The 22,551-nt window shown below is 39.3% G+C and overlaps 1 protein-coding gene across 3 annotated transcripts in view; it reads right to left on the bottom strand.

Annotated features, from left to right (window-relative positions):
- The window catches only part of LOC137100435 (thyroid hormone receptor alpha), a 67,164-nt gene that overhangs the window by 32,888 nt on the left and 11,725 nt on the right, over positions 1 to 22,551 (bottom strand). For 2 of the 3 annotated variants that reach the window (XM_067478270.1, XM_067478267.1), the window contains exons 2-3: positions 19,090 to 20,230; positions 4,955 to 5,172 (exon numbers count right to left, since the gene is read on the bottom strand). In XM_067478270.1, the coding sequence (XP_067334371.1) occupies positions 4,955 to 5,010 (56 nt within the window). In that variant the 5' untranslated portion in view covers positions 5,011 to 5,172; positions 19,090 to 20,230. The remainder of the gene's footprint in view (positions 1 to 4,954; positions 5,173 to 19,089; positions 20,231 to 22,551) is intronic. The other variant, XM_067478268.1, reaches the window with a different exon arrangement.

The following is a 22,551-nucleotide window of genomic DNA, read 5'->3' as shown; positions in this document are numbered from 1 at the left end:
GCTCTTAGTTTGTGTGTTGCGGTGGTTGGTGGGAGTCAAATCGCCTCAGTTGGTAAGGGTCAGTGGCTCCTGGCTACAAGTCGAAGTGTCCTTGGGCAAGACACTGAACCCCAAGTTACTCCCGGTGGGTCAGGTGAGCACCTTGCATGGTGGATGAAAGGACTACTATAAAAAGGACTATTTAAGGGACTATTTACCATATTTACTATTTACCAAATCGTAGGTCTGTGTGTGTGGGTTTCTATTTGTAGGTTGCCAAAAGTCTCAACGGTACTGCGTAGCCCAAGAAAGACAGTTTGTTGTCATTGGTGTCTTCCCTGGTGAACTTGATGTTGATGTCAAATGCATGTATTGATATTTACCAAGGTGTCATCTACATATATGAACCAGTGAGTTGGTGCTGTCCCCGGCTAGGAGCTGAGTGTTTTCATGTCCGCTTCCTCCATGTATAGGTTGGCAACAATAGGTGACACCGGCAAACCCATAGCACAGCCGTGTTTCTGTCTGTAGAAGTCACCTCTATAGCTAAAGTATGTGGTGTTTAGAAATATATCCAGGAGGAAGCAGATCTGAGTTGAGGTTGCTTCTGGTGTGCAGGGTGTTGTCCTCTCCTAATGTTTTCATAATGATTGCCAGGGCAACAGTGGTGGGGATGCTGGTGAAGAAGTGACATTAAAGAATACCATGGTTTTATCAGCATCCAGTTTCAGTTCTTTGACCCAGTCTGAAAAATCCTCAGAGTTTTTGCATTTGGTGGTTAGCGTGTCCAACTAGTGGTGATAGGATGGTGGCAAGTGTTTCACTGGTTTGAAAGCACATGAGCTCTGATCGCCTGCCACCATCGATGTCTGTTTCCAGCTAAACCAGCTGAGAAAAATGTTTTCAATGTTTTCAGCTACTCAACAGAACTGAAATAAGATCTGTAGAACAAGAAGCTATTGATGGGTATTAACCTGAAACACTCAAAACAACATTAAGGGCGTGCTTTTAAAGAGAGTCCTAGCTTTTACTTCATTTCTTTATTCTGAACTCATATTCTGACTCGGCTTGAGACCAGGGAAACAACGTGATAATGGTTCTAAGCACCTGCAAAACTTAAGCACACCTGCCAAACCAGCTGTCTCTAATTCATCTGTTAACAGAATATCCTCAGAATTACAGCATCAACATCATCCATGACATTTCACTAAAAACAGACACCAGACACCAGACAAAGCTAGTCAATTGCCTACTGAGGCCTGAAGCTCCACCTGGATGAACACCAACAGCTGCAGACTTCTGAACATATTAATCAACATTCACACCCGCAGATACTGTAGCTCCACGTTAGCCCATTGCAACATTGGGATTTTAAAGAAGGGAAAATGTATTCAGCACCCCAGCATAAGACTTTTGTGGAATGTTTGTCAACTAAATGACTGTCTGTAGCATTTTTTTACAACACTGTTGTTTATCTTTTTTTACTTATAACTCAACTGGGAAATTTAACTACATCCACAAGCATTAAACTGGGATTTCTGAGTCACCTGAAATTGCTTACAGGAAAATGAATGTGACTTTTAGCACAAAAACAAGCACTGTATAGTTCCTTTCATAATGCAAATCTGAAGTGATATTGATATTCATTCAGTCATCTTTATTCTATAAAACCAGCTTTATTACACTGGTGGCCTGAAACCCATGATTAGTATCCCTTTCCAAAACTATACAAGCAGTTAAAGTACACACTCTAAAGAAATGGAAAATAAATATACTAAAACCACAACAGACAAAACTGATATGAACTGATATGATACATGTGTCAAACTGCAGTCAACTCTGTAAGACACACACACACACACACACCCTGAAAAACAAGTTTTAACCTTCAATCAGCCTTTGAGGTTGTGAAGAGTTACTGAAATGTCCTTGCACAAAAATAGGTAAACACACACATACATACACACACACACACACCAAATTCTATTTCAGCATCCCCTACTTTAGGCTATGTGTAGTTTTGCATCAACGTCTGTGACTAAGAAATTACGGAGGGGAGGGGTCAGAGCATGAGGCAGCGCTCACAAAAACATGTGCATGCTCACTGGAACACACACCCAGACAAACACACATGCGCACAAACACAAAGAGACAATCCCCTGTTGATGTCACATATTGAGGTGACCTGAGCTGTCCTCTGCATCCTGTGGCTCCATCTGCCCTCACTGCTCCTAATCCAGTACTCTTCACTCCACTAATCCACACACACACACACACACACACACACACACACACACACACACACGCTTGCATTTATACATGCCCTCCTCTAACTGCATAAAGTCCACACAAAAACATCTCAACTGGCAGAAAAACAGACTCGTCCTGCATCCATATACAAACATACACGTTTAATGAAACAATGCTCTAATTAGTATGAAAATGAGTCGGGAGAAAACCAAAAGATTTCACCTGGTGGTAGTGCCAGTGAAAGGGTCACAAGGTCATGAGAAGTAATTGGTTTCCTTTTATCAGGAGTGTTAATGTGCAAAGTAATTACCAACTGAACCGAAAACAACATTCAGCACACCAACAAAAGAATTTTGTGCCGCGCGTAACAACCAAACAATTGTTCTCTCCAGTAAAAGAGCAAGAACCTGAAATATGGCCCAAAAACTTTAAAAACAACACCATCTCCTGGAAATGACCATACAATACAGCATCGCCATTATTAACTACAACATCCTAATTTTATATGACATTTTAGGAATCAGCAGAGAGCTGTCAAGGCCCAAGATAAATCAGAATAAAATTTTCTTTTTTTCTTCAGTTGGCTCTTTCATAGTATTTAAGCCATCGGTTTTTATAGTCATGTTACCAAATGAGAAGCAAATGTAGTATGATGCACTATATATAACTATATATAAATGGTAAATGGTAAATGTTCTGCACTTATATAGCGCTTTTCTACCTATTGGCACTCAAAGCGCTTTACACTGCTTCTCATTCACCCATTCACACTCACAGTCACACACACACTCATACACCAATGGGGGAGCTGCTATGCAGCTGGCCAATGCTCACCAGGAGCAACCAAGTTGGGGTTCAGTGTCTTGCTCAAGGACACTTCAACATGTGCCGGGGATTGAACCAACAACTGTGAGATTGGTGGACAACCGCTCTACCTTCCTGTGCCACAGTCGCCCACATAGCTTTTCAGAGCCCCTTCACTTTTTTCAATTTTGTTATTTTGCAGCCTAATACTACAGTATCTATAATCTACACTCAGTAACCCCTAATGACAAACTGAAAACAGAATTTTAGAAAAGTCTGTAAATTTAATAATAAAGGAAAATCTGAAATATCAAAAGTACATAATTATTCAGACCCTTTGCAACAACACTTTAGCTCAGGTGCCTCGCATTCTCTTGATTGTTACTGAGATGTTTCTACACCTTGACTGGAGTCCACTGCTGGTAAATTGGTAAATTAAATTGATTGGACGAGATTTGGAAAGGCACACACCTGTCTATAGTTGGTGTCACAGCTGACAATCCAGACTGTATCAGAACAAAAGCCACGAGGTCAAAGGACAGAATTATTGCCAGGTACAGATCTGGGGAAGGTTACAAAGAAATTTCTACTGCACTGCAGGTTCCCAAGAGCATACTGACTTCCATAATTCTAAAATGGAAGAAGTTTAGGAAAACCTTGACTCTTCCAAAAGCTAGTCACCCAAACAAACAGTCAGGGGGAGAAGGGCCTCAGACAGAGAGGTGACCAGGAACCCAACAGTCACTCTGACTAAGTCCCAGAAATCCTGTGTGGAGATGGGACAATGTTCCAGAAGGACAATCATCACTGCAGCCCTCCACCTATCCAGGCTTTATGACAGAGTGGGTAGACAGAAGCCTGTCCTCAGTTCAGGCTTTTGTAGGTGCAAAAGAGCACCTGAAGGACTCTCAGACTGCGAGAACCACAGCACTTGGGACTTCAGACTGGTCCGAAGGTTCACCTGCCGACATCACAGCAATCCTAAGCACACATACAAGACGACACAGGAGTGGCTTAGGGACAACTCTGTGAATGTTCTGGAGTGTCCCAGACAGAGCCCTGACTTGAACCCTATTGAACATCTCTGCAAAGAAGAATGGCAGAAAATCCCCTAATCCCAGTGTGCAAAGCTTGTCACGTCATACCAAAAAAGACTCAAGGCTGTAACTGCTGCCAAAGGTGCTTCAACAAAGAACTGAGTTACTTTATATTATATTTCTTTTTTCTTTTTTAATACATTTATAGACATTTCAAAAATGTTCTTTTTACTTAGTCATTATTGGGTATTGAGTTTAAATGAATGCATCTTTTTTTAAAGGACTGTAGTATCAGGCTGCAACATAAAACTGCAAAAAGTGGAGAGGGGATCTGAATTGAACACTGAATCTTCATACAACTCAGATAGACACTGTGATATTAAACTTGTGTGTTTGCATTTGCTTCTTTATCTGCACTGAACTCAGTATCTATGAAATTGTTTGATGCAGAATGTGTGAGCATGTGTATCTGTGTGTTAAAGAGATTGCATTGGCCAGGTAAACTGACAGGGCACAGATGGAAGCATGGCAGAGCACTCGGCCTTCGCTTTTGCTTCTTCCCAAATCCATCCATCCATCTATCAAGATAGCGTCCTTCACTTTTTTCATAGAGCTCATGCTGCACAATCCCTATCTTACATTTGGTTTTTCATTTTTCTTTTCTTTCAATCCATACTCCTGAAAATACATATGCAGGGCATGAGGTGCTTGTGTCAGCAACACAAGTACTCAATTTATTTAAAAGGTTATTTTGATTTTTTTTTTCTTCATTCATCATAGAAGCATCACTGTCCACAAATATTCTTTTATCTGTCAAGTCAGTTAATCTCTGCTTTCCTTTTATGAGAGATGAAAACACCCACACACCCAGACCCATGTCTCACCCTTTCTCTTCACCATCTGATGAGCTGCTGTCCTGCTTGTTGCACATTGGTTCCATCGAGCCTCAGTCTCGTCTGGTGGCCAGTCATGGAATGATGAGGCTGACCCAGACCTACCCAGCCTGCTCGGCATTCACCACCGGCCACTTCAGTGGAGAATCTGGACAGCGATTCACTGGGAGGAACATGGTGGGCTGGATATCAGTGGAAACAAAACAAACCTGGGGTGACAGAGATAGAACACAGACACGTATTGACGTTAACATTTGTGCAATATTATGAAGTGAAGTACAATCAAGTAGCTACGGTTACACACGAGATGTAGTTTCCATGTAAAAGCTAAATGTCCGGTAAAAGATATTTCTACATGACATCATACACATATTTGGGTATTTATGCACTACCTTAAAATTCTTTAACTGTTATCTAATTTGTGTTCAATGTCCAAGTAGTCTAAGATAATAGTCATCTGCTATGTTGCCATGTTGCTGTTGCTTCCATTAAAGTAGCCAAACCTGGCTAACTAGATGTTTTTGAACTATCTACAAATATCTCACATACTAAGTGTTGAGGTGTAGGACACATCATGTGAATTAATATTATTAGTTATATAATTAATCCAATTTAGTTTTAACTGCAGGTGATGGTGGCTTTGTAGCTAACAGAAATTCCTAAGATCTCCAAGTCAGAATTACAAGTCGGTGATTAATGTAAAAGTTTTAAATCACGTTTTGTAAACACAGCATTAACCCTTAAACACTGGATTCCAACTGTGCAAATATAACGTTTTGGTTAAAGTTAAGACACCAAGACACGGGTTAGTTTTAGGCACTGAATCAAGGTGGTTAGGTTTAGGAAATATCTTGCGGTTTGGATTAAAATCACTTCCTTCTTACATATGTCAGCTGTCATGTCAGGTTACGTTGAATATAACCTCATGGTTATATTGACAACAGAAAGTTGTTTCACAATGGACTCTTGTCTTTTCTCCAATAGAAAATTTAATTGAATTTAAGTTAATATATAAAATAATTTAACCCAGCTCATACTTTACCATCCTTGCTAAATGTCAGACAGACTTTAGAGGTCTTGTCTACTTCCACAATACAGCTTCTATGTTCACTGTACACTACTACAATCCTGACTCTATTAGAGGAAACTGACTCCAACCAAATCTAATTTACTCTAAGCTACTTAGAAGTCCTCTGAAAGGAATGTAGGATAAATTGTGTTACACAATTTTCATGGGTGATTCTCCCTTCATGGCTAAAGTCCACAGTTAGAAGATACAGATTATTTAATACAAAAGATTCTCTGTCATGACTGTACACGCCAGGTCTTCGAATGAATTAGACGTTCAAACTACGTGCACCTTAAACATTGACAAAGTAAATACTGGGATAGCTGTGGGTAACTGTCATAAAAGTGCATTTTCTTCCTCATCAATTACATTTTTTCTTTTGGCTCGTCCCGTGAGCTCATGTCAGCACGTTGATTTGACACAGATTTTACGCCGGATGCCCTTCCTGACCCAACCCAACCCGATTTCTACTGGGCTTGGGACCGGCACTGCGTGGCTGGGGACGGGCTATCGGGGGTTCAGTGTCTTGCCCAGGGACACTTTGAAATGTGTTCAGGAAAAGCAGGGCGCAAACCTCCGACCCTCTGGTCGGTAGGCCGCCACTCTACAAACTGAGCCACTGTCCCCCTTCCTCATCAATTACAATCAAAATAACAACAAAAAAAAAAGTACATAAATAACTAACAGCCCCAGCTTTTTCTGGAAGACTGAATGTTTAGGCTTTTAACAGACAGACTCTTCCTAGTTGCCAGGATAGTTACATTTATAAAGTTAAAAAGTAATGTAGTTATAGGTTATTAAACAGTTATTATTATTATTATCCTAATGACAGCAGAATTTGGAGTCGCTTATCTTGATAAGTTGCTTATTATACTATATCATTACACTATACTACAAATAAACAACTAATTATAAAAGGCACATTTCCCTCTGTGTACAAAAACACTTTGGCCACCACTGCTCTACACATACTTAGGTAATGGTAAATGTGAACAATCCATAAAAAACAATAATACTTAACTTACAATATTTTACAACTTTAATTGTATATCAAAATGTCTACAAATATATCTTCAGTCAATTAATTAATTTAGACTTAATGAAAATCTTCAATAGAAAGTTGATAATTATTTCACTGTAATCAAGCATTACACTACATAGTACTGCAACTTATAACTGTTTCCAGTGGCTAATTCTGAGTTGATTGATTTTGTTTTTTTTTTCATTATAATTGTTTATGATAAAATTTTGTTTAATAGCAAAGGTATGTATTTCATCAGGCTACATAAACAACACATTAGTAGTTTGGACTACATATAATCTGATTTGGGTCATACTGATAAAAATACAAAAGATTAAAAGTACTGTGCCACCTGAAATTAAGCCTATTGTAAAAGCAGAAAGCTGAACAGCTGAGCTCCACTTCCCCAGTGTGACAGTAGATGGCATCAGAGTGTAAGCATTACAAGGTTTTCACACTTTCGAATAAGTGCATATTCTTCACACAGTGCAATGCAACTCTACGAAAAGTTTGATATTCAAAGCTTTCATGAAGTTTATTTACATAAAGTTTTCAGTCCCCATCCTGGTAAGACTGAGCTGGGTTGCGTCACTAAGGGCATGTGGTGTAAAAACCTGGGCAAAACCAACCACGCGATCCATCGTGCCAACCCCAAGTCACTGGGACTGAGCTAAGCCCACAGTTTAACTTTAGTTCATTTATTTCATTTAACTGTTTTTTATTGTTATTTATATTTTGTAGGTGTGTTTGCTCAGCAATTAAAGAAGATCTTTCGTATGGCTGTTAATGTTTGGGGTGTTATGTACATGTGGGGGGTGGGGCACACAACAATGGGTGTTCGAAAATTTTTACTTCTTTTTCAAAGACTTGTAGTTGTATGCACTCCAAGCTTTTAAAATAAACACACTGTTAAATTAACTCTAGTATGTTTGTGTGTAATTATTTTGATGTGCACTCATTGTTTTAAAAATCTTAGTTTAATTTGTGCATCTACTTTTGTTACCTTATTTTGCAAACAATATGAAATATTTTGTAGTGTATAGAGACCTTCGCGAGAGACACTTTTTTTGTGACACAACATAATCCGAGACAAAACACAGTAACAGTACACACATCATTGTACACTACTGTGTCTCAAAAACAGACTGATTAGTGCATTTTATACTGTTCTAATCGGTCTATGAAGATGAAAATAAATGCGCCATATATGGGTACTTCAAAGTACTTCAAAATGAAGCAGCTTCTTCTTCCAAACTGCTGTCTTCACTATGGTGAACGTCTCCTATTTAGTTTGCCCTCCTCCTATCTAAATCCCATTTTGCTCTGTGCCAGGACCATTGTGTCCTCCTCTTCGTCTCCCTTGCTCCCCTCCATTCTTTGTGTTTCTTGTTTTCCCTGCTCTCTTCAGCTATGTATAACTGCTATTTTTCTGCCCACTACTGTAATTACTGAGTCGTGGGACTTTGTGTGTGTGTGTGTGTGAGTGTGTGTGGGGTCCATATATCCTTATATTTATGTCAGTGTGTCTGTAGGTGACTGCCTGCATAGAACTGTGTCTGCACTAATGAGGTACTGTAGCATGCAGCATATCTCTTGTTTAAATCTGTATTTGCATTGGCCAAACATTTCTACTCTTTTGCAGCCGACTAAGGTCATATTTTTACCTCCGTCCTCCAAGATTTTTTTTCCCCAGATTTTGTATGTATTATATTTAATGGGTGGACAACAGAGAACTACTATGCTACAATGCTTTAAATGCATTTCTGAGATGAAAAAGAATTGAATAGAAATGTAGGAGGAAATTATTACTATGGATCAACTGTGAATGCTTTTCTGAAATCCAAAACAAAGAAAAATACTTGGATATACATGGCACATAATATTTAAGCAAAGTGTTTGAAAAGGAGGGCAGCACGGTGGTGGAGTGGTTAGCGCTGCTGCCTCACAGCTAGAAGGTCCCAAATTGGAATGGTGGCCTTTCTGTATGGAGTTTGTATGCATTTCCTGTAGGTGTGGATGTGAGTGTGAATGGTTATCTGTCTGTGTATGTCTCTCTTTGTTGGCCCTAAGATAGACTGGCGACATGTGCAAAGTGTACCCTGTCTGCCCTACGACAGCAGGGATAGTTTATGTCAGAATCTGTAGATAAACAGCCTTCAGCATGGCATTACTATGCAGAAAACAAAGAGCCTATATGTGCTGCGATGCATCACTCCGCCAAACATTTAGGGACTTTTTGTAGTTGTTCCAAAGCTTAAAGGCACGTTAAAAGCAGCTGGAGCTAGAGGTCTAGATTGCTGCATCAGAAGCCCAGATAAAGATTCATGCAGACTATGAAGATGGTCAAGATGGCATGAATACTTATGAGACAAAGGAAAGGCCTGAAGCAGTTGTAAGGGACACTTGTGATGTTAAAGATGAAGATGAGACACAAACAAGTGAGTAGCTCTGCACCAGTATACACACACAACAATTAGCTCAGATTGCCAATGTTTGCATGGAGTTATGCTGCATGGACCAGCCAGTTCAACAGCCCCCATAAACCAGTCACAGCCTGCAGTCACATTTGAAGCCATTTGAAAAAGTAATGCATACGGCAAAACAAAATAATAGATGCCACACATTTTGCTGATCGATTAGCAACTCCCACAATGAGATGTTCCAGTATTCTCAGGACACCCATTCAGTTACCACTCATTTATGTGAGCATTTGAACAGGCTATTGAACACAAGACCACCGGTCAACAAGATAGGTTGTTGTACCTGCAGCAGTTTCCCAGTGGAGAACCACATAACCCTGTTGTTGATAGGATGTCAAAACACTATGAATGATGTGAAGTCCATAGATGAGATTGGGAATCTGAGCAATATGATGATTGTCATCTCTAAGCTTCCCTATAAACTGAAGGAATGGTGGAGAGATCAAGCATATGAAATCCAAACAAAAACTCGGAAAAAGAGTATCATTGTATCAAGTGACAAGCAAAAGTCCGAAATTACTCACTATTTGGAGATATTTTGGATGCCATCTTAGAAGGAAAAGGAAAGCCTAAACCAAACATTAGAAGAAGTATTCCTTATAGCAAAGGTTTTGCTACAAGCGTTTCTTCAGTTGAAGGGCACGGAGAGAACAGAAGAACAAACAAGACAGAAATAGCATGATGCAGTCAAACCCGACGCGTTTCAAAGCCCATGCCTCTATTACCAATAGAGACATGCTTTGGAATGTTGTAAGAACATAAAAGAGCAGACTTCCAAAGACAGATTTCTAACATCCAAAGGACTCTGCTTTGGCTACCTCACACAAGGTCATTTCAGTAAGGACTCTCGTCAGAGAATGCAGTGTAGTGAGTGTTCAGCAAAACATCTAAGCATCTTGTATGTCAAAAAGAAGTTTCAGCTCTGACAGAAAAGAACGAAAAAGGGAACATAGAAGTCACTAGTGGATCACTAGTGATTTTGTGGGAACAGAACATGAAAGCAGGAGCGAAACTGGGGCAGGCAATAGAGAAACTCTCCTTTTTCATAGTTCCAGTGAAAATAAAGTCCAAAGGAAGTGACAAGGTCATTCTAGGTCAAGCTTTATGCATTCTTAGATTCAATTCAACTTTATTTATATAGTGCCAATTCACAACAAAGTGATCTCAAGGCACTTTACAGAATAAAATCAAGACTATAAAGATGTATAGAGAGAACCCAACAATTCCCTCTTGAGCAAGCCATAGGCAACAGTACTGAGGAAAACTGCCTTTAACGGGAGAAACCTCCATCGGAACCAGGATCAGGGTGGGCGGCCATCTTCCTTGACTGGTTGGGGTGAGTGGAAAGGGGTGGGAGAAAAGAAAAGAGTAACAAAAGCAACAAGAAAATATTAGGTAAGCTCCAAAGCTGGGGACAACTGCAGAAAGGGACAGATAGAGGGAGACAGAGAAGGCCAAAGACAACTACGGCAGAAAGAACATACAAAGTTAATGTGATACAGTGGCGATCAGGGACGCACAGCAACCTTCTGCACAGAGGAGATGATCCAGCCGCTTAATATAAGAGGAAGGAGAGCAGAGCTCTTACTAACCACAATGGGAGCAGAAAGAAAGGTGAGTCACTCATGTTCTTTCAGATCTAGAAATATGTGGATGAAACTTGTATGAAAAGAATTATATAGACCTGCCACAGATGTATACTCAGCCACTCATATCAGTTAAGAATGAAAATATACCTCTGCAAAAGGATGTGGACCAGTGGTATTATCTGCCTAAAGTTCGCATTTAACATATTGATGTTGCAGCTGTTGGCCTGCTAACCGGTACTGATGCATACACAGCAATGGAGCCACAAAAAATAAAAAACCATAAGGGCCTTAATTATTATTAAGGAAAGCTCTCAGGTGGGTCGTCATTGGTCGAGTTAGAGGAACTGTAGTTGATCAAGAATTGGTGAGTCAATCAGTCAATCACATCTCAGTTTACAATTTACAGATGTGCTGACCTTACGAACAGTCCAATTGGAGTGCTTACAAGGTTTAGGAAGGACACAATAGGTATGATGGCAAACATTGAATCAATGCTTTATCCTTAAGTAACAGTGCCTGAAAAGGATTCAGATTTTTTTGCGGTTTCTGTGGGGGCCAGATGGTGACCTGAAGTCAGAACCAGCATCGTGCAACTTCCTCCCCCAACTGCGCATCATACGCATTAAGGAGAACAGCAGAGGACGGAAAGGAGAAAGCGTCACGTGAAGCTGTTGAGACCCTTTTAAGCAACTTTTACACTGATGACTGTTTAAGATCTGAGCAGCTCAAGAGCGTTGCTACTGTCCATTCCAAAAGAAGGCAGAGCAGCTGAGATCTTGACCTCAATCACAATCATCTACCCATGGAGAGCTCATTAGGTATCCAGTGGTGCACAAGCTCTGATACCTTCAAACTGAAAACTGAGGTACAAGAAAAGCCATATACCATGTAAGCTATGTAAGAATTTTTACAGTTTTATTATTATTTTGTACTGCAAGAAGAGAGTTTCAGGAAATGGTTAAAATGAAGACCACGGATTAAGAGTTTTTATTGAAGCATGTGTCAGCTACAGGTTTGGAACATATGTTTTAGTGGGCGCTGAAAAAACAGACGGAACCACAGTGACACACATCCTTGTTCACAGATTTAATCTCTTAATTTCTTTTTCAAATTGCAACATAATGCTGTATGTACCTTTAAAATGTAGTTTTCTTAAGGAGGAGCTCATTGGGTCACAGGATGCAGTGGAAATGCTGGACTGGTTTCCATTATTAAACTGCTTACAAAAAGTTAGGGATATTCGATGGGCGCTACCAGTGATTTCAGATTCGATCCGATACCAAGTAATACCTTGGCTAGTATCGCGATATCGATCCGATCCGATATCCAGAGTGTTATGTTAATTCTGTCATCTGATCACGGTACAACACAATCACGTGAGCCCTTACAGGGAATAATTAAAAACATTAAAACGACAGCAAAATCATTGTTCAACCTACTGGCATTTGTAACATTTTCATTATTTTAAATAAAACGTATTAACGTTCTGACTTATCTCCACGACAACAGCATGACACTTTCTTTATCAGATGAACAGTTTATGTCACTTGATATCCATGACTCGCCCTCTTCTACATGTATGTCTTATATATCCCCCTTTATACCCCCCACTTTATTTCCTTCCCTTTGTTTAAAACCAATTATGGATTAGACACACTTTGCCTATTTCTACAATTCTCTTGAAACAGAACGTTCGTAGCGAAATAGTCCGTGAATAAAAATGATGTGTTTGGAGGCGGAGCCGCCAGCCGGCCGAGCAAGTGTCGAAGAAGTTTAGTTGAAGATTGTGGATCATGGGGCGGATCTGCGGAAGGAAAACTATGCGTTCCTATGCGGTGCATCACAAATAATATACAAATTGATTTAGAAGGAGAAGCAGAAAACATTAGGATATGACTGCAGAGAAAATATGAATAAATAAAAAGAAAACATCGATATTTTAACTTGAGAATCGATATTTAAAAATTGGCCGTCAAGATCGAAATATCGATATTTTGGTATCGATCCGCCCATCACTAATATTCGACTTTTTGGTGAATTTTACGGAGAATGCAAAAACCTCATGCTACAGTGATAATATATCATGAAAGTAGGACATTTAAGTAGAAGCATGCAATGCTAATTTCTTCATCTTACACAATTTATTGAAACAAAAGCCAAGTCTTGGGTAAACCAAAACACAAAAAACGTCAGTGTCACTTGTCAATTCTTAGGTGTCGTCTTGGTCTCAGAACATTTAGTGGCCGATTCATAGATCAGACATGATCCATGAACCCACTTTAGGTGCATTCTGAAATTTCACCTAATATACACAGCTTCAACTTAGTGGCACTAATGTTCAGTTTACTGTATACTTGTCATGATGTGTATGAAACTTTGTGGTTGTGTTACTTTCTTGCTATCTCTCATCATTTTGACAGACATGATCATAAAAAGTCTATCATAACCTGTTATTACCTCTCTTTTTTCTAAATGTTTAATTATTATGCATATTTAATTGCATTTAATTTTAAATGATTTATTAAATTTTTTATAAATTATTATACAGAACAAGCATACAGATTCATTTCGGGGCTTGGACATAAAAGATGAAGAGGCACCAAATGAACGTGCTTACCTCAACCTTGTTGCTGCCCTATAAGGAGTTTAATGTTATTAAATAGTTAATTATGGTAATTTGGTAATTAGATTGATGAGCTTGCAATATTGTCACTACTGCCACTAAGACTGCATTTAAGTGTCTGAAAGTCATGATGTTCCAAGACAAAGGTTTGTCAACAGGTCACGCAGGTGAGATCGAGGACAAAACTAGACAAAGGTTATTAATGTATCCATCTTGTCCCCACACTGTGAATGTATAGACATGTTTTATTCCCCACAAAGAGAGTATTACTCACACACACACACACGGAACATAAAAGCAAAGACTGACCTTCTAAAATCCAAGCTTTGAGGTTCGCACTCCCTTCCGTCTCTATACCCCTGCAGTGTCTCGTCCTCCATCTCTCCTTTGTCTCCCTCCATCCTCCCTGTTGTCCCCCACTTTAATGATAAGCCATTGTGAAAGCTGCCAAGAATGTACGTCTGGCATGGTTGACCTTCCTTTCGCCTATTTTCTCCTGTTTATGTGGATGTGTTAGAATTACTGCACTCCCCCTCAGATCTCAGTTCACTGTTGATGCTATTCATTCAGCAAATGCTGAGGCCCAGTTATGCTGCAGCTGCATAACTGAGCCTGCTGCTGGAAACATGTAGGAAGAATTATGATGCCCAGTCTTGCTGGCCAGGCAAGAACAACTAATTCAATTCACTTTCTGATGCACATTTATAGCATTTATATTATCTAAAGTTGATAGTAATCTATTTTTTGTTCAATATTAAGTCTCTTTGGAAAAAAAACTGGGTGTCTTCTTTTGGCCATGAGTTTTTAACTTTCAGGCTAAAGCTGCCCTTCACATTTGCATGTTTTGGTCGTACCAAGATTGAAAGCCAGAAAATGTGCTGTTGATATCACACTTTGAGATTTGTTTCACTGCATTATGTGAAAGATGCATTATCCCTGTTTCTGAAAGTTACAGGTTGTGTCTTGACTTTTTTTGGCCTATTTTTACACACGCTTAAGACATATAGGCAATCACAGCAGGCAGAGCAAGCTATCAATTTGCTTTTATGCTTGTTTGATGAAAAATACTTTTTTTGGCTTTTCTCTGCCTGATTATTTTTATGTATGGCGTCAAAGTGTCGTCCACTTTAGCTGGGCTCTGTCTCGCTGGATGCAGGCTGCAACTACACTCTGTGTGTGTGCACATAGGAGCTACTCCAGCCCTCTAAGACAGAGCGGACAGCAGAGGAGTTGCACAATGAGCAGGACAACTATCACTTCACATCCACTTTCATTGCAATCTCAAATGCAAAACAAATCTTGATCAGCAGTCATCTTTTATAACATTACCAGTGGTCAAACCTTTCTCCCTCTGACTTCCTCTTCTAATCCTTTCCTTTATATACATGGATCTGTAATTTCTATTTATGGCCTATAAATATCATCTTTAATATTATACATCTTTCGTAAATGCCCTAATTTCAACATTAAATGCAGAAAATCTTCCTAGTATGGTGATTGTAATAGTATCTTATAATAATCTTATTTATATAGGTTAGTGGTTTGCAACAAAGATAAATTTAACCAAACAGTATTTATTTAACACAGTACAATGTTGGCTTAGACCTTTATACTGCAGTGTTTTCCACAGAATTTCATTGTGTATGTGTGGTGGGGAGTGTGATGCCATTGGTTTCTATTTACATATTATTTGATGTATTGGCATGTAAACATTTAAACTACAAGATTCAACAACTGATGCAAGACCGGCTGACAGTTTTACTAGAAAAGAGGTCTCACCGAAGTTTGACATACAGTATGCAATCTTTGGCCATAGCCAACAGTGTTAAGAGGTGAGAGATATCTCACACAACATAAAGACATAAAGATAATCTTCAGTACAAACAGCAACATTACCAACAGGTGAGCTGAGCTGCTGTTTGACATTGTATGCAACAAATAGACTACAGGCACAGCAGAGCAACAAGAAATGGGCCTCTGGTTAATTGATAGTTAATTGAATGTTCGTCTCTTGAACAGATTAAAAAAATGGCCAAATATTCTTGGGCGGCCATAAATATATGTTATGACACCTCTGTTTTAAAGAGCATTAAGCAGTAACATTACTGAAATGTGCGTGGTGGAGACAGGTTAGCATCTGTGGAGCTACTGCAAAGCTAACTAAAGTATAAAAAGCAATAGCGTGACACATTGAATGTAAAACCAATTCAACTGACGTTCTTTTTGATTAAGATGTCGTATCTCTGAACAATTCCCTCCATGACAGTGATCCCTTCACGGTTTGCACTTTGGTTACACAGCATAACGGGTGTGTTTGTTTTAAATCTCTCGGACTAATAGTGGCACCATGTTAACAAGGTAGGTTTTGAAGTGGGGATGTAATCTTCCAAAAAGGGGAGCGGTCCCAGACTTTGTAGAGCTCACTGAGAGAAGGAGTCTGAGAGGCGAGGGGAAGCTAAAAACCAAGGAAGTATCATGCTGAGCGCTTAAAAGAAATTAGGCGACTTGAATGTTTGTGATATAGTAATTTACTAGATCTGACACAAAACAGGCTATGATACACTGAATATATTTAAGACATCCATTTCTGCTTTCCTTGCTCTAAAAAAATCTTTCAGCACAACAAGGACGTCAAGCAATCAAGCAAGACAAGTCTGCAGTGGCTTCAGGACAAGTCTTTGAATGCCCTTGTGATTCCAAAGACAAGTCTCAGGCTCAGATTATGGGTGAAGGAGAAGCCAAAACCAGCACTTTTTAGTTTCTCCAAGATATAGCGGCAAATTTCACCTATCCTTCTGAAATCTGCATGAACCTGTATGAAATCTGTATGTTATTTTTTCCAATCACTGCAACATTTCTGCATATCTGATTTACACTGTACTGTCCCTGAACACCAAATATTAGGCGCACTGAAACCGCTAATGAGAGCCTGGTCACACCTTTTTTTTTGGGGGGGGGGGGATCTTTCAGCTAATCCCGTAAATTCACGGTCGCAACAGCGGATAATTTTTCTCGTGTTTAATTGGCACAATTTTTACACCGGATGCTCTTCCTGACCCAACCATCTCCGATTTCCGACGGGCTTGGACCGGCACTGCACAGCTGTAGTTAGGGATGGGCTGTTGGGGGTTCAGTGTCTTGCCCAGAGACAGTTCGACAAATACCGGGCCAAACAGCAATGCGCAGAGAAACACAAGTGCTTCTGCTGGTGATCTGATTGGCTGATGCATAGTCGGCGTTCTATACCTCACTGAACAGCAGCTGGCAAGGGAAGGCTCTGCGTTGCTGTGGCAACTTGAAGTAGAGGGCAAGAACAAGTTATGGGGCAATGTGAGGAGACTATCAATGATTGGGTGAAATAAATATGACTCTCTCTAAATAACTTAAGGGGGACAGAGAGAGGACACAAGGTCTCTGTTTTGTCTTCCAACTTTGTCAAAAAGACAACAGTGTATGATCATAGCACTAACCACTGTATCTTATCAATGCATTAAAAAACTAATAAAATTACTATGCAGGCAGCACAGTAGTGATGGTCGGCACCTGAGACAGTCTCTGTACCCTGCCTCTCACCCAATGGTAGCTTGGATCAGCTTTAGCACCTCTGTGACCCTCAACAGAATAACTGGTATAGATATAGAATATGTTGTAGCAATGAAATGCATTCTCTCTATGCAGGGATTACATCATTCATTAATTACCAAGTATAGTTGTTACTAAAATTGATCATTGATTAATCAAAAAATGCTGATGTTTCTGCCACCTGAATAGAGCAGTTACTCTTGAACTACTTTGTCCCTTTTGGCATCCTATTGAAATCAGGGCAGCTTTTTCTGTGATAAGTTGACAGGTATTGATTGGTTCTGGGAAAAGCCACGCAGGATGAGTTAAGGTACTATGTGGATCTAACCTGATAAAAAAGCTGTCATTGTTTCAGAGAACCGACGGTTCGCCCAAACTTATCTGAGTAATAATCTCATGTCATGATACAGGCCCCAGACCAGTGATGAGTGCGGGTTATGAGCCAACCTCTGCAACAACAGCTCTTCACATTATTGTGAAGATGTGCTGTCTTGTCCCACTAGGTTGCAAATGCAATAAAAAAAATAACACACAAATCACAGTCTGGCAGGGGTCCAGTTTTGACAAAGCTGCACCAACCCTGCACTGCAAAGCATTTGTCAACACTAATCTCTCTAATGTGAAACAAACCCAACTTGCTAATATAAGGGCTGGAAACGCATCATACCTGTAGGGTATGATAAGTTAAAACGCATAATCTTCATAGTCAAACAACTTAAAACTTAACCAGGATGTGTTATTTAAAAAGGGCTTGTAAAATGATTTGCCTGACGTCTCATTCCCATTCATGTGTCAAACACTCACTAAGTCAGCTCCAGCTGTTGTTGGTGTAATGCAAAGTGACAGACCGTTTCTGTGGTAATCATATCCAAACTTCATGTTGCTGTCAGTCAGCTGCAGCCGTTACTGGGGACCAGAGTCACCCGTTAATTGGTGAAAAAAAACAATTAGTTACACTATTATTTTTTTATATTCATGTTTTTCCCCCATTTACATTTTTATTTCACCTGCTGCCCCCTGCTTACTATTAATTGTCAGTTGCAGTTCAGTCTAAGTTTCTTAAAAGTTTCTTACTTGCTACTTTAGTAACTAAATAACCTAGTGAAAGTTAGGTACAGCAAGCATGTTGCTTATTGGTATCTTTAGTTAAAAAGTCATTTGTTCTCATCAGTCCGTAAGAGCCAGTGTCTTTTGCTGCTGGATCAGTGTCTAAAAGTTTTGTTCTTGAATGTTCATTAGTTAACCGTCCGTTGACTTTTAGTGTTGTCCTCAACCCAAATCTGTACAATCACTAACATCAACCAACTTAAGCATTAAACTTTGAATACTGACCATTCGGTTTATCAGTTGATACTGCTTCAAACTCACAACTTGACGAAAAGATATGTTTCTCTTTGAGGTTTGATTGTCTGTTATTGTAAGAGTGTTCAAATTCAGTTAGTGACCTTTACTGAAAATAACTGTTAATAACCTGTGTCTCCAGTCTGTATCATCTAATAATGCAGAAATGCCATTAAATGTCAGTTGGTGAAACAAAGAAATGAAAAAATATGAACCTCAACATTTTCTTTGCAGTTATTACAGTGGCAAGTGACAGTTGCAAGCACACAATAAAATGTGGATCTTACTTATCCCCATCATCTTGCTGGTTTACCCTTTACATACTAGCCTGCTGATCCTCCTGTTCCCAGGGAGAGAAAAATTGAGAGGAAAGTATACGGATAAACAGAAAAGTCAGAAAATAATAAAAATAAGAACTCACCCCTGCATTCAAAATTCTGTTTCCTCCTTTTTCTTCTGTCATTCGACAAGAATTTTCCAAATACTTGTAGTCTTTTTACTTCCGAATTATGCGAGGATGTTCTTTTGACGTTTTCTTTGTAGCTGAGTTCATGAGGCTGCTAAGATCTAATCCACGTCTGTGGGTAATTTTACTTCCCTGGAGGCTTCACAAGGTGAAGAGGATACTCAAGTCAGAGGGGACTTCTGTTACATCTGAAGTCCTCAGGCTGATTTCTGCTTCAGATTAGATAATGAGGCATTGTGTATGACATTACTGACAGGAAAATCAGGTGAAGTTGGCTGCCAGTTGGTAATCCTGAGTCCCCCTCTCTGTTCCTCCTGAGACCTCCGTCAATACAGTTGCTATAGTCCTGCCTTTAAAGCAAATTGAAGGTGGTGGAGTGAGAAGCTGGGTAGATTTAGGCACCAGGCTGGATAACATACGTTTTCTTGCTGGGTACACTGAAGCACCAAAACAGTGAATGCATTTGAAGAACTTTTCCCGTGAAAGTTTTCCTTGAAAGTCTAGAAGTTGTTTCTGCTGAGGTATACTGTGAGTGTGTAGCAGCCTTACGTGCGATGTAATTCTTTTCCTTTCAGTAACAAGTAGTCCAAGTCCAGGCTACAAGTGTGGATCAATACAGTGAATGGAGTGTACAGGTAGGAGTTCTTAGGCATGAGGTCCAAGGCCATTCATGGCTGTCGGGGTTTCAGGAAGGAGAATTTGAGAGGCAGTACAGGTTTTCATTGTAACAGCAGTGAGAGGTCGAAGGTACAGTTTGCTTTGTGTTCCAGTTATTGGTTGACTGTTTGTTGGCTAAAGATTTAGGCCACAAGAGTAAATCCCTGAGGTAAATGGAGAAAAGCTCCACAAAGAGAACTACTGGGTTGTTATATTTGTTTTCTATTGTTATTGGAGGTAGAAAGCAGAATAGATTTCTCTAAATTGATCAGAACAAGAGGAGAGGACATTGTGGGAGGTAAAATTGAGTGGTATCAATCTTGGATATACTCATGTCTTTTGAAAAATAGTTGTTGTTTGCCAGAGTCCATCTGAAAAAGTTGATGCTTTACTCATAAAATTGCCTCCTAATATGAAAAGGTTTCTTCTGGGCCTCCACCTAAGAAAGAACACACACAAAGTCGGGTTAGAAAAGTGATCAAAGTATAACATTTGTATTACTGTTATTATCAGATGTTGCCATGGATATCACTTTATTGATTGATTGATGCTTTACTCCTTATTTAGTATTAATTTATTTATTTTAAATATGGTGGCCAAAACATTAGAACCACTTCTGCTTATAAGGCAATCTGGTATGACTCCACTACCTACTTTGCAGAATTGATCACCTTTCTGACAGTTTCAACCTAAAAACTGAGAAATTATAGCCTTTTGAAAATAGAATTCATGGCAGAACCACTGTATTGGATTGCATTAAATTGCAGAGTTGGTCATAATGATATGCCTGATCGACGTATTTGCATATGTGATGTTTTTCCAGTTGTCATACAGCCAGTGTGGATTGGTTCCTGCCTTTTTTTGTTTGTTTTGACAAAAACAGCAATGGGTGAATCTGTTTCACAGATTCCCTCTGAAACTTTCTGAAAGGAGCAGGTCAAGGAAAATAGCAACTTAAAAACACATTGTTAAATGTATGTGGATACAATTTGTCAGAGGACGATGCTGAAAGTAAAAGTCAGACGTAACATCACCTACAACAACAAATGACTAAGAGTAAGTTGAGAGAAATATATGGTTCCTGTTTTTCCTTTTGCTTAGTACAAACACGTTAGTATAGGTTAACTGGATGTAAATTATGGTAACTAAGAAACTGGTATACTGGTTGTGGATTTGTGTTTTTATTTTTTTGATGTACACATACTAAAGACCACAATTTTTTCTGGCATGTTTGTGCAATGCAAATGTGTTTTTCTTCAATTTTATAGTTGCAATTATAAAATGCCATTTTATAAACCATTCTGGTTTTATAAAATAATTAAATCCTACATTAACTCACAAATCATCACCATGAACCAGTTCCTCAGCCTTCACTACAAGAGGTAGCGCATCCGGACCACTCCACCAGAATTCTAGACACAATAGCTCCTTCCCAGTTAATGCAGCAGAGCCTCCTCTTCAGAACTACTAACATTTGGAGGTCTGTGCTCCACTGTTTTTGGGTTTTATGTGGCTAACTTGAAGCCCAAGTTGAAAAAGATCACCGAAGTCAAGAGCACTGACTGGTTAGTTGTCAAATTAGCCATGTAAAAACCTGAATGTTATCAAAAGTAACATCCATATTGCTGTTCAAAAGGGAAGAAAAAGCAGAGATTGGATGTAAACAAAACAAGAAAAACTGATTTAGTGACATGGTGGCTCTATGGTTTTGTAGATGAACAATTTAAATGCAGAACGTGAATTTGCGTAAAACGGATGCAGGTTATTCCTATTTCACTTCCTGCTACTATCTTTAGGTCTCACCATAGATGTCCTATGGGGTTTAAGTCCAGACTTTTTCTGGTCCAAATAAGGAATGTCACAGATTTGTCCGAAAAACCAATTTTGCCTGAAAGGTGAACTATGACCCCAGTTTCAGGTCACACACTGATCCACACATTTAGAAGCAGGTATTCTTCAGGGACTTCCTTGTACTTTGCTGCATTCACCTTTCCCGTATTATGGACAGGTTTTTCTGTCTATGCTGCAGACGACAAATACATGATGCTACCACCTGCATTACCCTACATATTACCTTAAGGATAATATCATGGTTAATGAGCAATCAAAAAATCTGCTTAACATAAGCATGTTCTACAGATTGTGTATGAGAACGGACCCCAGAGTAAACACAGCGAGAGGGAATGTGGTAAAATAAGAAGTTTAATAATGGAAAGAACAAAAATCAAGCCACAACGAGATCGGAGACAGGCGACTACTGAGAATCTAGAAATTTGCACTAAGGAACTTAGCAAGAGAATGTATCTGAATCAGACAATTAACACACAATATAGCTATAAAAAAATCAACATGAAACTAGTGCAGTAAGACTAAAATATCAAAACATAGATAAATACAGAAACCAGACTTCAGGATCTGCACATGAACACAAATGTATAAACCAGGGAATAGCCTGTTTAAGGCTGCAAACCAGAGAAAGGGGTTGTGAAAAATTACCAACTTTATTACAGAAAACAGGGTATCAAGAGAAGTAACCAAAAGAGAAATAAATATCCCACCTGGAGGGAGGAACAAAAGTGGACTTTGTAAAATGTGTACAAAAACAGGAAGCTTGGGGAAAACTAATCTGAAACGGGACGAGAAATAACTGGAGGAGGAGAAACCTGAACCAGGTCCAGGATAACTAAAACACTATCAGAGTATAATGCAGACAAAAGAACAGATGCAAACCGGTTAAAGCAGTAACTTAAATGTGGGCAG

Source organism: Channa argus, chromosome 15, assembly GCF_033026475.1.
Source record: "Channa argus isolate prfri chromosome 15, Channa argus male v1.0, whole genome shotgun sequence".
Classification (NCBI taxonomy): Eukaryota; Metazoa; Chordata; class Actinopteri; order Anabantiformes; family Channidae; genus Channa; species Channa argus.
The sequence above is the reverse complement of the archived record's forward strand: the minus strand, read 5'-3'. Positions and strand labels throughout refer to the sequence as shown.